Source organism: Prionailurus bengalensis, chromosome D4 (assembly GCF_016509475.1).
Source record: "Prionailurus bengalensis isolate Pbe53 chromosome D4, Fcat_Pben_1.1_paternal_pri, whole genome shotgun sequence".
NCBI lineage: Eukaryota > Metazoa > Chordata > Mammalia > Carnivora > Felidae > Prionailurus > Prionailurus bengalensis.
Genome location: NC_057359.1, coordinates 28835550 through 28851689, shown reverse-complemented (window position 1 = coordinate 28851689; position 16140 = coordinate 28835550). Strand labels below are relative to the sequence as shown.

Sequence of the window (16140 nt, the reverse complement as noted above, 5' to 3'; positions counted from 1 at the left end):
TGAGCTATGCCACCCTCTTGAATACCCATGGCGTGACTGTCTTTCGTTAGTTCTTCTCTGCTGTTGCTCAAGGGCGGGAACTGGCACCAGAACAAAGGAGACAGTAAGAATGCCCTGGGCTGGTATGCACCGGCACTGCCTAACCAGGGCCAAGTGCCAGGTCATGCCACCACTTCTCAGGCACTGATGCCACCCAGCAGGGCTTCGGGTTTCCTTCCCCGCAACATGGTACTGCCTGCGGCACAGGACTCCCCGAAGAGAATGACCTTCAAGATCATTCTTGTGAACCAGGTAAAAGAGCGCCACCTACTGAACTGAGAACACAAGTCCCTCCGTTGGTTTTGAGGTTTTCCCTCGCGGTTAATGAATACCTAAAGGAATACATTGCATTTCACCACGCTTGTTATTCCACATCTCACCCACCATTCTGACCTGTGACACAGATTACCCAGTTCCCCTTAAACTTAAGTACAAAATGGGTCAGCAAACCAGGCACCAAATCATACTGCTCCAGATGGTCACAGGTACACTTGAGAACTTTATTCACATGAGAAAATTCATGAATGTCAAGCCTAAGACAAAAATCCATAGCAAAAAGAATCGGTCCATGCCTGTTGTAATCATCATTACCCAAAAGACATCATGATGACTTCCTGTATGCCAAATATGGTAAGTACAGCACTAGGAGGGCAAGCAAGAGCCAGTCAGAAGCAAGTCACAAATGAAAAGAATGAATGGACAAAGATTTAGAAAGTGCTGAGTACATGATGTGAGGCCTTAAAGTGAGGGATGTAACAGAGCACAACACTGTCTCGATCACCAGGAGCTTTCTAAAGAGAAAAAGGTGAATGCATTCACTCTGTACTCCTATCCCTTGAAACATATGTATGTGTGCTAGCTCAGAATACAGTTTCCTCAGTTCTAGAAACAAGGAGCTTTCTCTACGTTGCATTCTCTCTTTGTGGTGAAAACTCTTAATCATAACCATTCCTAAACGTCTTTTACTTTGTCATTTCCTTATACGTAATTCCTGGTTGCATACTGTAGGAGCAGTCTAAGTAGTATTGCTCATTTTGAGCCATCAAGAGGAAAGAAAGTTGGCTTTCAATTGCACACAGGAGGGTCTGGACCCTGAAATCCTGGCTTTTTCCTGGAATTTCCACACACAAAGTCAAGAGAGAGAATGTCAGAGACTTAGTCTATTGGGCAGGCCAGAGTAGCATTTTGCCCAGGATGAAGTAATGTCTACAGTTTCTTACTTTTGCACAGAAAAATGAAATCAGATACTATGCGAGGGCACACAGAGTTTTTAACACCTTTCTCTTGTTCATATGCTTCTTCTCCTACTTGTGTAAGCAGCTTAGGTTAGTTTTATTCATTTACATCAGGCTTTCCATGAAAAATAAGTGGAATGTTTTATTTATCTAGTTAGTAGGAATACACTAAATTAGACTCTACAAAAATAAAACTAAATTAGACTCTACAAAAATAAAATTAAACTAAACAAAAGAATTGCAGAACAGGGAAAAATAAGAATGTTGTGCCACTTCTTTTTTCTTTTATTATCTATTGAGCCTAGGAGAAAAGGCATAAACTCTAAACAGAAGCATAAGTACAGAAATGACCCCGAAATCTTTTTTGTTACTATTCAGTAGTGCTTTTAAATGCTCCTTCCATGAACTTCTATCTGATTATACAGAACACATTTTTTTAAGCAAGTATTGAGCACCTATTACATACAAAGCACTTTTGGGGGCAATGGGTCTCTGTGCATAATAGTTGAGCTACATTTTGGCAGGCAACAGAGGCCAACCGTAACATACAAGCTAACATTTCTATCTGCCCAAATGAAATTATGCTGGGGAAGTTAAATAATAAAGGGGCCAAACCAGCCAATCTAAATCGATAGCTTTGATGTAGCCTTCTTGAAAAAAGGCTAGTGACTTCTGAGCTAATAAAATTCTTATGATGGTCATCATGCTGCAATCTAAACCATTAGCCTTCTTTTTGTAAAGAGCGAAGAGGAATGATTTCCCTCCTGTAGCAAGGGCTCAGAGGTCCATCTTCTGATGTCTGTCCCCTGCCCAAAGGCTGCTGTCATTTCTGTTGCTGTTATCTGCCTCATTACATTATGCTGCTCCCAGGTGCTTTGCTTCTTTCGGGAAATCAGCTGGTGCCTGCCAAATGTGCTAATCACGCTGATGTGTCATTGTGATGGCAACTGTGACTTGGGGGCCCAGTTTTCCGCGCATGTTTTTGAGGGGAGCTCGTCATTTTAAAGGGCATTGTGCACAACAAAGTGGAGGACCTAGGAGACCACTCTACAAACTAGAAAACATAAGAAAGGTTATGTTTAGAAAGGAAGTAGTATCATCTTGTAGCCACATACCCTTTTTCTCTAGGGAGCACACAGAAATTTGGAGGCATTATTCCATCCTCAAGATAGCCATTTTGGAACTAGCAAAGAGCTTTGCTAGTACTCTTTTCCGGTTGTCCTTTGGAAAACCTCAGCTGTGGTCTGTAGGGGAACTGCAGTATTAGATATTAGTATGAGTATTTTTCCTTGTCTCACTCAATCCTTTCTCAGTTTGAATTGGTAAAGTCTACTCCATGATATCACGTAAGTGTAAGTGGTATGAACATAAGCAGATCCCAGTAGGCATCTCCTTTATTACAATTCTGCCCTGAGTTGGTTAATTCTGAAAAAAAAGATTCTCAGATATATTCCTGCAGGCATGAAAAATTTCCATGAAAATTTTAAAATCAATTCTTGTTCTAATTTTGATAATCTTCAAATAGACAATTATAGACAGAAACGAAAGGGGTCAGAAGGCTTTTTTTCTGTAATAAGCTAGTTAATAAACATTTTAGGCTTTGCAGGCCATACCATCTTTATCACAACAGTTCAGCTCTGCCATTGTAGCACGAAAGCAGCCATAGGCGATGGCCATGTTTCAGTAAAACTTTATTTACAAAAACAGGTAGCAGGCCAGATTTGGCAAGCAGGCTGGATCATCCAGATATAACTGAGTACTGGTAAACAATTTCACAGTTTACATCTGCACTAGTGTATATGATTGCACAGGCACATGCAAAACTGCTTTAATTATTGAAAGATAACAAGAAAAGAACATAAGGATGATGTTTTTGGTGAATAAGGACTAGATGACATAATAGTATGCTGTGTAAACAAAAGCTTTACAACACGTGGAAGAAAAGCGGTGGAGGACAAGATCCTTGTGTGGCTCAGGGTAGAAGACGCACAATAATCTCAACAGAACCTTCATGGAGCTGTCCACACTACAGTTATAGTGAGGGGCAATTTCATTTCAGCGAAATAATAATCTTTACATTAAATTAAGTTGCTAATTTGAATTTTATTGATTTAATAGTTTGGTCTATGTTTAGTTTATATTTGATTTTGGCTTTATGGATGTGTAAGAGTTATTACATAATAATAACATATATAACAAATATTATCGAAATAGATAATAATAAATATACTGACCATATCACATATATCATAATAATATATATCATCAATAATATATCCATAATGTAATATAACATATATTATGTAAAAGTTTATACCCAGTCTTCCATTTATACTTATTTATACTTTCTAAAATATCATTCTAAAACAAGTAATTTAAGTCAACTCCAGTGAATCAGGGGATTTTTTTTCCCCTCTAAAAAGACAAATAATACTCAAGTTTGAGAAACACTGCCAAACACAGCCTTTATATCTGAACTGCAGAGCCAAATTATGAATGAGGAAGTATGTAGCCTTGGTGAAGTGGGAGGAGGGAGAGCCATACAGCATCTGAGGAAGTGTAGTTATCACAAGTAAACCACAAAAGGCAGCCACAGAGGCTGGAGGAGTTCAGGTATCAGTGCCTGCTTGAGGCTGTGGCATTTCATTTACTCAATCAATTCAGCATGTCACGGAACCACATAGGGAGGGTAGAAAAAGATCCTGTGTGAGCCCAGCAGAAGTTCATCAGACAACTTGCAAGAAGGCACCAGAGCCTGGATAAAGGAGCGGTGTGCTTTGTAACCTCTCCTGTGATTAACAGAGAGAAGGTTTTAGGCAGCATATAAGTAGACAGTGAATGGAATGCAGGGAAATCCATAGACTTTATCCTGTCTGTTGGTACATAGCAAAGAGGAAAGCCATGAACACTATTAAAAAACAAAAAACAAAAAACAAAAAACCTCAAAATAAAGGTCAAAGAAAACATTGTTCTAAGGACTCAGAGGAAGAACAAGCCTTGGAAGTCAATTTACTAGACCCCAAACAAGTTCAGCAAACTGGCATTCCAATTATGATACAAGATATAACTTCTATTAAAAAAATAGTAAAAAACCACGTGAAGGCAACAGGCTGAGACAGTGTAACATAGTGAGATCAAAAGACAACAAAGTAATGAGATAAAAAAGATGAGGAAGGATTGCAAGAAACTGTTACAGAAACAACTTAATCTGTAATGGAATTACTACAGAACAAAACGTCTCTAAGGAAAATCAGTGTTATATTATAGACTACTAGTAAAAAATGAAAAGGCAAGCCATACAGACTGGAAGAGTATATTTGCAATACATATATCGGACAGAAGGCTTATATCTAGAGTATATAAAGTATTGTCACAATCTAATAATAAAAACAACCAAAAACCCACATTTAATAAATGAGTGAGTTGAAGAGATGTTTTTTTAAAGGAAGATATAGGAATGTACAAAAAGCACATGAAAAGTTGCTCACCATCATTAGCCGTCAGAGAAATGTGAATTAAAGCCACAAGGAGAAGTTTTTTACCACCAGCTGGAGGGCTAAAATTAAAAGGACTGACAACACCACGTGTTCTGCTGGTGGAACAGAAAATGACTCCATCACTTTGGAACTAGTCTGGCAGATACTTACAGAGTTAAAATATACATATATGATCCCACAATTCCACTCCACGATTACTCAGAAATAAAAACCTATATCCGCAAAAAGACTTATAATTGAATGTCCACAGCATATGCTCTGTGATGGTCAAAAACAATTCAAATGTCCCTCACCAGGTGGGCAGATAAAACAAAAAACAAACAAAAACCCCTGCAGTTCATTCATATAATGGGTGACTACTCAGCAATTATCTTATTTAAAAAAACAAAAATGTTCCAAGCAAAGTCTACCCCCGACATGGGGCTCAAACTCACAACCTTGAGATTAGAGATATGCTCCACCGACTGAGCCAGCCAAGCCCCCCCCCCCCGACCAATTTCCTTAAAAGAGTAAACTATTGGGGCGCCTGGGTGGCTCAGTCAGTTGACCGTCACTTCAGCTCAGGTCATGATCTCACGGTTCGTGAGTTCAAGCCCCGTGTCAGGCTCTGTGCTGACAGCTCAGGGCCTGGAGCCTGCTTCGGATGCTGTGTCTCCCTCTCTCTCTGCTCCTCCCCTGCTCGCGCTCTGTCTCTCTCTCAAAAATAAAGATTAAAAAAAAATTTAATAAAAAAAATAATAAAAAAGTAAACTATTGACACCAACAACAATATGGATGCAACTCACAAACATGCAGAGCAAAAGCAGCCCAACATGAAAGAATAAGTCCATTTATGTGAATCCACAGGAGAGGCAGAGATATGGAAATCAGAGCAGTGGGAGACTGGTGTGCGGCTGGGGAGAAATGACTTAAGGAGAGATGGCAAAGGCATGGGGAATTTCCAGGGGAACAGAAAGAGTCTACGTCTTCATAGGGGGGCTGATTAATTACACAGAGATATATATTTGTCACACCTCATGAACAAGGCTTAAATGAACGAGGTAGAATACAAAAACAAAATATAAAGATAATATCAGTCCCAAACGACAAACTGTATTAATTAAAACTGGGGAATGTGGTGAGGGAAGAGGAGAGAAGTAAATGCTCATTAAATTTATTATTTGATAAAGAGTGAAGTCAAGAGCTATCAGTTAACTAAATTGTGAAACATCCATTTACAGAATACTCTGTAGTCATAAAAATAATGAGGAAGTTCTTTATTATGTTCAGATATAAGATTAGCTATAAGACACATTTATTCTAGAGGAGGAAGCATAATACAAAAAGGTGTATAGCATGTTATGATTTGTGCAACAAAAGAGGAGAAACTATACCATCCACAAAGAAAATTGGTCACCTTGATTGCCTTGGGGGACAATTACTGGGTAGGTGGAAATTAGGAGCAAAAAAGGTAACTTTACTGCAATTTTCTTGTCCTTTGTTCATTTGTTTAAAAAATTTTCTAATTTTTTTAACATTTATTTTTGAGAGAGAGAGAGAGAGCAACAGAGTGTGAGTGGGGGAGGGGCAGAGAGAGAGGGAGACACAGAATCTGAAGCAGGCTCCAGGCTCTGAACTGTCAGCACAGAGCCTGATGTGGGGCTCGAACTCACAAACTGTGAGATCCTAACCTGAGCCGAAGTAGGACACTTAACCAAAGGAGCCACCCAGGCACCCCGGTCCTTTGTTCATTTCCAAATGAGCCACGTAAATGTGACCAATTTTTAAAAGTAAAAATTTACTTACTATTTTTTAAATTAAAATTATAATTATTTTTATTATTATTTTTGAGAGAGAGAGAACGTGAGCTGCGAGGGGGCAGAGAAAGAGGGGGACAGAGGATCAGAAGTGGGCTCTGTGCTCTCTGTACAGAGCCCAACGCGGGGCTTGAACTCACAAACTGCGAGATTGTGACCTGAGCCAAAGTCAGATGCTCAACCGACTGAACCACCCAGTTGCCTCAAAAATAAAATTTTTAAATATATTGCTTGTTTTGTTTGGCTTTGACCTTGGGAATCAAGTAAACAGTCACTGAACCCTCCAGTACATGCATAAAACTAGTTTCTGACACAGGAGATCTCACAAATCAAAAGATAACACTTGTCATGATGAGCACTGAGTACTGCACAGAATTGTTGAATCGCTAGATTTTACACCTGAAACCAATGTAACACTGTATGTTAACTATACTGGAGTTAAAATAAAAAACTTAATTTAAAAAAAGGAGAGGGGTGAGCCTGAGTGGCTCAGTCCGTTGAACGTCCAACTTTGGCTCAGGTCATGATCTCATGGTTCCTGAGTTTGAGCCCCACGTGGGGCTCTGTGCTGACAGCTCAGAGCTTGGAGCCTGCCTCAGATTCTATGTCTGTCTGTCTGTCTGTCTGTCTGTCTGTCTGTCTGTCTCTCTGCTCCTCCCCCACTCTCCCTCTCAGTTTCTCCCTCTCTCTCTCTCTCTCTCTCTCTCTCTCTCTCTCTCTCCCTCCCTCCCTCCCTCTCAAAAATAAAGATAATTTTTTTGTTTTAAAAAAGGAGATACTACAAGTCAGCAAAATCTAATAAATGATCTTGGAGCAACTGGTTTCCTATTTTGGAAAAAAAAAAGTTTAGTTCTCATTTCATACAGCTGACCAGAATAAACTGCCAACAGATTAAATTACAAAAATTAAACTAAAATTTAAGTAAAAATATTAGAACAAAGCAGATGAATCTCAGAGCAACAAAAGACTTTCTAAGAGAAACTTGACAGATTTGACTACATAAAAATTAAAATCTCCTCTAGGTCAAAAACATTATATGAAATTAAAAGGCATATTATAAACTGGGAAAAATACTTTCCACAAATATCATAAGTGATTAATAATTTTATTTTATTTTATTCTTTTATATAGGAGATGAGCTTACAGATTTGTTTAATATAAGTTTTATGTGATGAGGGGGCCCCATAAGGAAACAGCCAAAGAAACCCTCAGCCAGTGTACTTCTCTGCTACGTTTGATGAAGAGTAGACAACTCAGGAACAGCTAGATGGAAGAGACACATATGAGAAGAGACGTGGGAAGATGCACAAAACATCCATGCCTCTCCCTGCATCTTCACGTTTACCAACTTGAAGGCTCCAGTGTCTTTATTTTTTAAAGACCCAATCAAATTAAAAGGTGAAACAAACTTTCGAAAAGCTTCACTAAGGCTTATTTATTAGAATAAAAATGGGCAAAGGAAGTGAATAGGTAATGAAAATGGCTAAGAAACCTACAAGGACAGGTGCAACCTCACTGATAATCGAAGCGATCCAATTAAAGAGAGACTTTCTCTTGCCTGTCAGACAGGTGAAGCTCCAGGTTAACCTCAGAGCTAGATAGGTATGGAAATTGGTGCAACCTTTCTGGAAAATAACTTGAGATATGTATCAACAACCTTAAACACGTTCAAAACTTTTGACTCAATACACACTATCTATCTCATTTTATACACACTATCTCCTCAGGAATTTAATGCAACTTTATTCGTAATAGGAAAAACACCCTGGAAATAATAAAAATGCCTGATAACATGGAAACGTTAAATAAAATCTGATATATATACAACAAAATTATTATGCAGACATTAAAATCATATTTTTGAAAAATACTTAGTGGCCTAAAAAAATTCAAGATACAGTACAAGTGAAAAGAGTGGGATATAAAACTCTTACGTGCTACGACGACAATTTTGAAATGATAACACGTATTATACATACTGATTTCAAACACTGGGGGGAAATGCAGCAAAATGTTAGCAACCACTTTCTCTAAAGTTATTTTGTATTACTTCTGCTTTTCTATAAGTGTTAAAGTTTCTATAATAAGTACATAGGAGGAGACACCATATTTTAAATGAAGAAATAATATATAATATAATTACAAAAGTTTTGTGTCAACACACTCTGGATCTTAACTGAAAATGTTAGCCAGTGCAATAGGCACGTGACTCGCAGACAAAACGTTGATGCGTTAGCACTTGCCTTCCATCTTTCTTACACACCTTTGGTTCAGAACCGAATCGGCAAACAGTGTGTAGAACAGATGCCTTAGCAGGGCATCTCCGGTGGGTCAGCCAACAGGAGTTTGATTGCTCAGTGCAATGAATAACCTGGTACAGGCTCCACGACTGAACTCCAGACAACCCAACTGTAACAGTGTTTCTGTGACACATTTGCCTGCCCAAAAGTCTTCAGCTGAGACCACCCGCTTATGGCCCACAAACCACCAGGTGAAAGCAACTGCTAAAATAATCTAGGAATTGATAACTCTGGCATGAAGAGCCCCGCATGCTTTGTCCAGACTCTCAAGTGCCCCTCCCCATCCCCTGCTGTTTTCTCTGGCAAAATGTTTTTAGTAGGTTCATTCCAACCCAACTAATCAAGGAGCTCTTTAAAGTTGAGAAAAACATTGCGTACTGGATCCCTGGGTCCAGCATGTGCGCAATACAGAAAGAAGCACAGAACACATGTACGGTACCTTCCCGAAGCTGTGTTGGCTTGGCAGAATTTTCCCCACTCATTAAAACAACAAAAGATGCAGCTGCTCGAACTGTAGCTTGCCATGTTGACATGGCAACGGGTGGCTCCTGGCAGGGAAAAAGGGCCCTGTTGTTTATGGGAGATCCCATAGTATAAACACATGGCCTGCAGAAGAAAGACAAAGAAACAAAAGGGGAGAATCTTTAAATGAGTTGTCACTTTTCTCACCACCGCCATAGTGAAGGTTAAGTTGAGCTTTTAAAGAGAAAACATTTGAGGCTTTGTAGTTGACTGGTTTCAAAGCATTTTGAACTAAAACTGCCAAGGGCTGGCTATGTGAATAGCTGGATAGTAACTTCTCCCAAATGAATTACTTAAATATGTAAAGAGAATTGTTGTTGTTTTTTTTAAGGGAAGAATATATTTTTAGATATAGCTTTAAATACCATTCTGTCAATTTATTTTAAGTTTATCTATATATCTATTTTTGAGAGAGAGAGTACAAACAGAGAAGGGCCAGAGAGAGAGAGAGAGAGAGAGAGAGAGAGAGAGAGAGAGAATCCCAAGCAGGAAGCCCTACGTGGGGCTCGAACTCACAAACTGTGAGATCATGACCTGAGCTGAAACCAAGTGGGACGCTTAACCGAATGGGCCACCCAGGTGCCCCACTATTCTGCCAATTTAAAATTTATATTACCCATGCCCCTCCCCTTAGGCCCTTAATACCTTCAGAAGAAAACAAAAAGGTTTAGAGACATTCTTACAAACCTTTTGGAAAACATTCTGGAAAAGAAAATATGTTTAGAGATCACTGAGATATTAATGTTTGGAAAAACAAGCTGGTGGTCTCAAATCCAGTTGCTGGCGGGCAGATATCTCCAATGTTGGAAACCACCATCTCAAATGGAACCCTTGTGGGAATCCTTGTGTGGAGGCCAAGAACAGGGGTTGGCATATAAACAGGACTGTAGGTCACAACAACCAAGCTTGTGATGGGAAGGCCAAGTAGAGTCATTACCAAAGCGAGTGGAGGAAACCAAATAGTATGACATTAGGGCTCGTTCTGCAACAATTAAAAATTACAAACCCACCCATCCCAAGAACGATCCTTTCCATGATTAAATCAGAGGACAGAGATGGAAAAGATCCAGGAGATCAAAGAAATCCATTCTTTTGACACCAGAGTTGAAGGCACACAACTGACCCTCAGGAAAATGTCTTAAGAAAATGTCTCCACTTTTTTGCTTTTCAGGAATTATGACAAACATGATGTAGGGTTTTTTTTTTTTTTAATTTTATTTTTTACTTTTTAAAATTTGCATCCAAATTAGTTAGCATATAGTGAAACAATGATTTCAGGGGTAGATTCCTTGATGCCCCTTACCCAAAAATATGGAATGCTTCACGAATTTGCGTGTCATCCTTGCGCAGGGGCCACGCTAATCTTCTCTGTGTCGTTCCAATTTTAGTATATGTGCTGCCAAAGCGAGCACAACATGATGTAGTTTTAATCAGCTTGATTTATAGAGTAAAGGAATAGAGCAGAGCACTAACTCTCTTGGGTAAACTGGTTTTCCTTTTTCATTAACATGATTATGACTCAACATTTATTGTGTTCCTATAATGTGAGGGAACACACAGAATGATGGTCCTACTCCATCATTCAGGGCCCAGTAAGGAAAGGACACACCAGTCTAGATCTTACCAAACATAAGTAATTTAACATAGGCAACTGGCTATACCAATAATAGAAGAGCTGAGAAGCCAGAGGAAAATGAGGCAACCCGGGGATTAGCTGAAGGGGTAAACAGCAGTGAGTCCTCAGGCTGAGGGAGCTGGTGTTACTGGGAATTACTGGGTTGCAGCTCAAGGGGTCATGTGGCAGAAGCCAGAGGCACAGTGGGGACTGTCCAACGGGTGCTGGGACCAGGGGAGACTCAGTCACTACTGGAGATGCCAAAGAAAGCAGGGAGAGAGGAAGAAATACCTTGTTTCTCACCAATTCCTGCTCTCAAATTTTCCACCAGTTCCCCAAACCGTGGGCCAAACCTAGTAGGAGGCAGAAGACAAGGCAGCCTGGGAAATGAGGTTCCTTGTCATTCAGAGGTCACAAGGAGGGCAGAAACTGGATGTCAGAGCAAACAGGCAGCTGCAGCCTCTCTGTCCAGGCAGTGTGCATGCCACTGTGCTCACACGCCCAACACAGGGCAGGGAAAGATTAGAAATGATGGAGCCCATGGTCCTGGCCAACTTATCAAATGACTGTGAGAAAGTCCCTTGACCTCTCCGAGTCCCAAGTCAAACGGCGATGGAGGGCAGAGCCGACCTCTATTCTGGGCCATAAACTTATGATTCTGGTCCCAAGTTTATAAATCTAAGAACAAAGGTAAATTTTCATAGAAGGCCCAGAATCTCCCACCAACGAGTTCTGAACTCCCACCTTGGCCTCCTTGGACCCTTAGTCAGTTGACTTAATCTTGGTTAACCATCCAGCTTTAGACTGTTGAAGAACCTAATGAGGTTCTCCCAGCTTCCTCCCAGGTGGGGCTGGTAGTGGTGGGTGCATGGTGGGACAGAGCTGTAGCAGCTCAAGTAGCTCATGGAGTTGGGGTTCAAGGTATGCCTACTTCTGAAAACTCTACTAACTGTTTTGCTTTTTCCCCCAAAGCCCATCTTATAGGAGGGTCTCAAGGAAGAAAGGTATCATCAGTGGAAATGGGGTGTATTCCCACCAGTTAAATGGCAGGTATAAACTCATTTCCTCTGACAATGGTAGACATTGAGAATCAAGGCTTTCTTCCTCACTGAAGCAGAATGGATCCCACAACTTTTCTCAGTTCAAGAGCTCTAGGAAGCCACTTCCAATCTAAGTAGACATGTGGAGTTAAACCTATTTGTGATATTTACAAGGAAGTGACAGACCTTTGACTGGAGATCTCCTAAGACTTTCTCTGCCCAAGGGGCGCCTGGGTGGCTCAGTCGACTGAGTGTCTGACTTCGGCTCAGGTCATGATCTCACGGTCCATGAGTTCGAGCCCCGCGTCGGGCTCTGTGCTGACAGCTCAGAGCCTAGAGCCTGTTTCAGATTCTGTGTCTCCCTCTCTCTCTGCCTCTCCCCTGCTCATGCTCTGTCTCTCTGTCTCTGTCTCTGTCTCTGTCTCTCTCTCTCTCTCTCTCTCTCTCAATCTGTCAAAAATAAACATTAAAAAAAATTTAAAAAAAAAAAGACTTTCTCTGCCTCATGCAAAGGGGGAGCTGACCTCATATTATGGTCTTAAATCCTAGGTGCTTTGGTCAAGTCTGAAAGCACCCGTGCTCACTTGCTATTGTGCTCAGCACCTGGTTTCTGTAGGGTGACTCTAGTGTTACATGTCTCCCCTTCCCTGCACAGGGAATGAATCCTCCCCAAAAGACTGGCTTGCCAAGAGGTATGCTCTCCTTCTCCCTATAAGTTTGGGCTGGAGCATAGTATTATATATTCCCCCTATGCCCTTAGGTGTGTGGTCCCCAAGGCTTCCTCCATCAGCCTCCATGCCTCTTCCCTGAAGAAACAGATTTCAGATGCTGTCATATCTGAAAAACACTGTAGAGGAAGAATCAGAAGGACTTAATGATCTGCTGAAGGAGAAGAAGGAAAGGAGCCGCTCAGAGATAGCTGCTTCCAAGTGGCCCCCAATAACCCTTGCCTCCTGGTACTCATACCCTTATGGAGTCCCCTCCCACACTGTAGCAGGGTTGGTCTGTGTGACCAATAGGATATGGCAGAAGAGATGTCATTTCTGAGATTAGAGAATTTAAAAATCTGTGACTTTCATTTTAGGGTCTCTCAGTGTCTCTCTCTCCCTCCCTTCCTCCCACCTCCCCACCTGCCTCCCTCCCTATCACTTGCTCTGGAGGGCACCCAGCTGCCATGTCAAGACAGTACTCACACAGCCTCTGGAGGGGCCCATGTGCTAGAATATAGAGACCTCTGGTGTACAGTCAGGGAGGACCTGAGGTCTGTCAATAACCATGCAAATGAATTTGGAAGAGAATTGTCCAGCTGAGATGCCTGTGGCCCTGACAGATAGCTGACTGCAACCTTGTAAGAGATCCTGAGCCAGAACCACCCGATTAAGCTGCTCCTGGAATCTTAACCCTCAGAAACCCTATGAGATAATAAATGTTTGTTCTTTTAAGCTGTTAAGTTTGGGGTAATTTGTTATGCAGCAATAGATAAGAGAATTTTCTCAGGTTTCTGGCTCAGGTGATAAGATGGATTGCAAAGCTATTAAGCAAGAAAGGAAACTCAAGATGACAAGCAAGGTCACAGGAAGGGACAAGGAAGAAGAATTCCTAATTAATTTGCCCGTACAGGGCTTTACACACTCTATGGCAGAGGACACTTGTATGGGCACAGAGATCATAATTTTCTAACCACAAACAGTACAGTGTTCAGCAATGGGACTGAGTGTTAGAAATCAGACCAATCTTAGAAAACTGAGGAATGATCGGTTTATGAACTAACTACTGATGCTGCTGGCAGATTTGAGTCTGGGTACCACCCACAAATCAGGGAGTGTGTGGGGAAGGAAATCCTTCCATTGGCTGGATTTTTTTTTTAATTTTTTTTTTAACATTTATTTATTTTTGAGACAGAGAGAGACACACCATGAACGGGGGAGGGGCAGAGAGAGAGGGAGACACAGAATCGGAAGCAGGCTCCAGGCTCTGAGCCATCAGCCCAGAGCCCGACGCGGGGCTCGAACTCGCGGACCGCGAGATCGTGACCTGAGCTGAAGTCGGACGCTCAACCGACTGAGCCACCCAGGCGCCCCCCACTGGCTGGATTTTTAAAAAGCACTGTTATCACCATCCTTTCTTCTCCCATTCTCCATTATTTACTCTCTAAATGGTCTAGTTCTAGATACTTTATTCTAGAGTTCTGTCTTGACCTCCCTGGCATCCTCTTGAAGGCTCTTTCTGTCCTATTGTCACTGGGTTCCAGGACTCTCCCATCAAGGAGATTAGTTACGCAGCCAGGCCCCCAGAAAGCTCTTGCCTCCCACCCCCCCCCCCCCACTGTCCTCACAATCCTCTTCTGCAACCTTCTCTTTACATGGGGGCGGGGGCATCCTTGCTACTAGAATCTATGTGTTTTTGGGGAGCCTGGGTGGCTCAGTCAGTTGAGCGCCCAACTTCAGCTCAGGTCATGATCTCACAGTTTATGGGATCAAGCCCCGCATCAGGCTCTGTGCCAAAAGCACAGAGCCTGCTTGGGATTCTGTGTCTCCCTCTCTCTCTGCCCCTTCCCTGCTCTCTCTCTCTCTCTCAAAAATAAACATTAAACATTTTTTTTCTCTAATCTATGTGTTTTCTATTTTCTGTAGAGGCCACTTTTAGGCAACAGGCTTCAGTAATGGAATGTAGAGGAAGGCAAAAGGGCCCACAGCAACCACCTGGCTCATCAGGTGACAAACCTCAGAATATCCACAGGCCCCAACTGACTTATGAGCTACTTACAACCAGGTGCAGGTACGAAAAAAGGGGAAAATTCCTTATGTCCCCATATGTCCTCACCTTCCCCCTTAAAAACAGCCCCAACCACAGCCTCGATGCAGACAGTCTGTCCTTTGCTGTCCTCCCTTGGGCTCCCTTGCAGTGTATTCAGTAAACTTCTATCTCCCTTGCTCTGCCTTTGGTGAATTCTTTCACTGTCCATGCTGCCTGCCCCCACCCTATCAGGACGCCCCACATTTGGGGAGCCCCCCCCCGCACCATCTGATTAGGAGAAACACCACACTTTCCCCTTGGTCTCCAGAGCAGTAACTCTGAAAGTGTAAAAGCCCCATCCATAAATATAGCCACGTCTGATAGAAGACCTCATTGCTTTCTTATTGGAATGTTTTCGCCAATAGGAAAATAATCACCAAAGAGGGAGGTCCTAGGCAAAATTTCTTGAAATCGCAGATTATCTTCGTGCTCTCAGCCTCTTCCTTTCTTGGCCTTTTCTTCTTTCTCAGTTGCAGCCTCTCTCCTTCCTTCCCAACATGCCCAAACCAAGCACCAGGGACTTTATAAGCAATGGCGCTTTGAGCTTTTACAACCTGGTATCCTTATGCATGTCACATGCCCTAGTGCAAATATCTAATACAATTTAAAGTTATGTAACTATATTTTAACAGAGATGAAAACTTTAACCTCTGGATAAAACTCTAATGGTGGAATTTGGGGCATCCAACAAAAAGTGGAGAATGGGTGAATGTAGGGACTTCACTGAATCATCAAAATCTTACTCCCCACATAGTGATTCAAGAGTAAAGATGGCTCCCATCATGCACACCTACAAACAAGAACTACAGACAGCTGATTTCCTGTCCCCCACCCCTGGTGCCCCAAGAGGGGAGGAAAATCTATGTGCATTTATAAACATGCTCTGCAGCTATCTGGATGTGTAATCACAGAAATAAATGCAGCTGTGTTTATTCAACATGCACAGCCTTGCACCTCGGCCATGTTGCTAAAACGCTCACGGGACAGATGTGCAGGCGCCAGTCTCCAATGCTTAGAACTTCATTATTTCCAGACTGAAAAATTCCTTCTAGCACGCAAAGGAAAATTCTCCCACACCAGGGCTCAATCCCACATGCCCTGGGATAGCCACCCAATGAAAGACTTCCTGGAGAGCGCAGTTAACTGCACAGGAGTTGTGGGAATGTGGAGGAAGACACTGAAAATCAGAAAAAGAACAGGGTAAGACAGCATGAGAGCGGCCCCATGACTTGCTGCCATTAAACAGCTTCTAAGTTGGGGGGTGCCTGGGTGGCTCAGTTGGTTGGGCATCTGACTTTGC

General features: G+C 41.9%; 1 protein-coding gene and 1 non-coding gene across 16 annotated transcripts in view; both read right to left on the bottom strand.

The window, feature by feature from the left end:
• LOC122475127 (aminopeptidase O (putative)) overlaps positions 1-16140 on the bottom strand; it is a 343878-nt gene that overhangs the window by 282605 nt on the left and 45133 nt on the right. For all 15 annotated transcript variants that reach the window (XR_006295098.1, XR_006295097.1, XM_043566830.1 and 12 more), the window contains exon 3: positions 9307-9473. Coding sequence is in view for 13 of the 15 variants with exons in the window: in XM_043566830.1 (XP_043422765.1) it covers positions 9307-9473 (167 nt within the window). In the remaining 2 variants the exon portion in view is untranslated. The remainder of the gene's footprint in view (positions 1-9306; positions 9474-16140) is intronic.
• Positions 10695-10801, bottom strand: LOC122475544. The gene has a single exon (XR_006295228.1). It is a non-coding gene; the product is annotated as a U6 spliceosomal RNA (small nuclear RNA).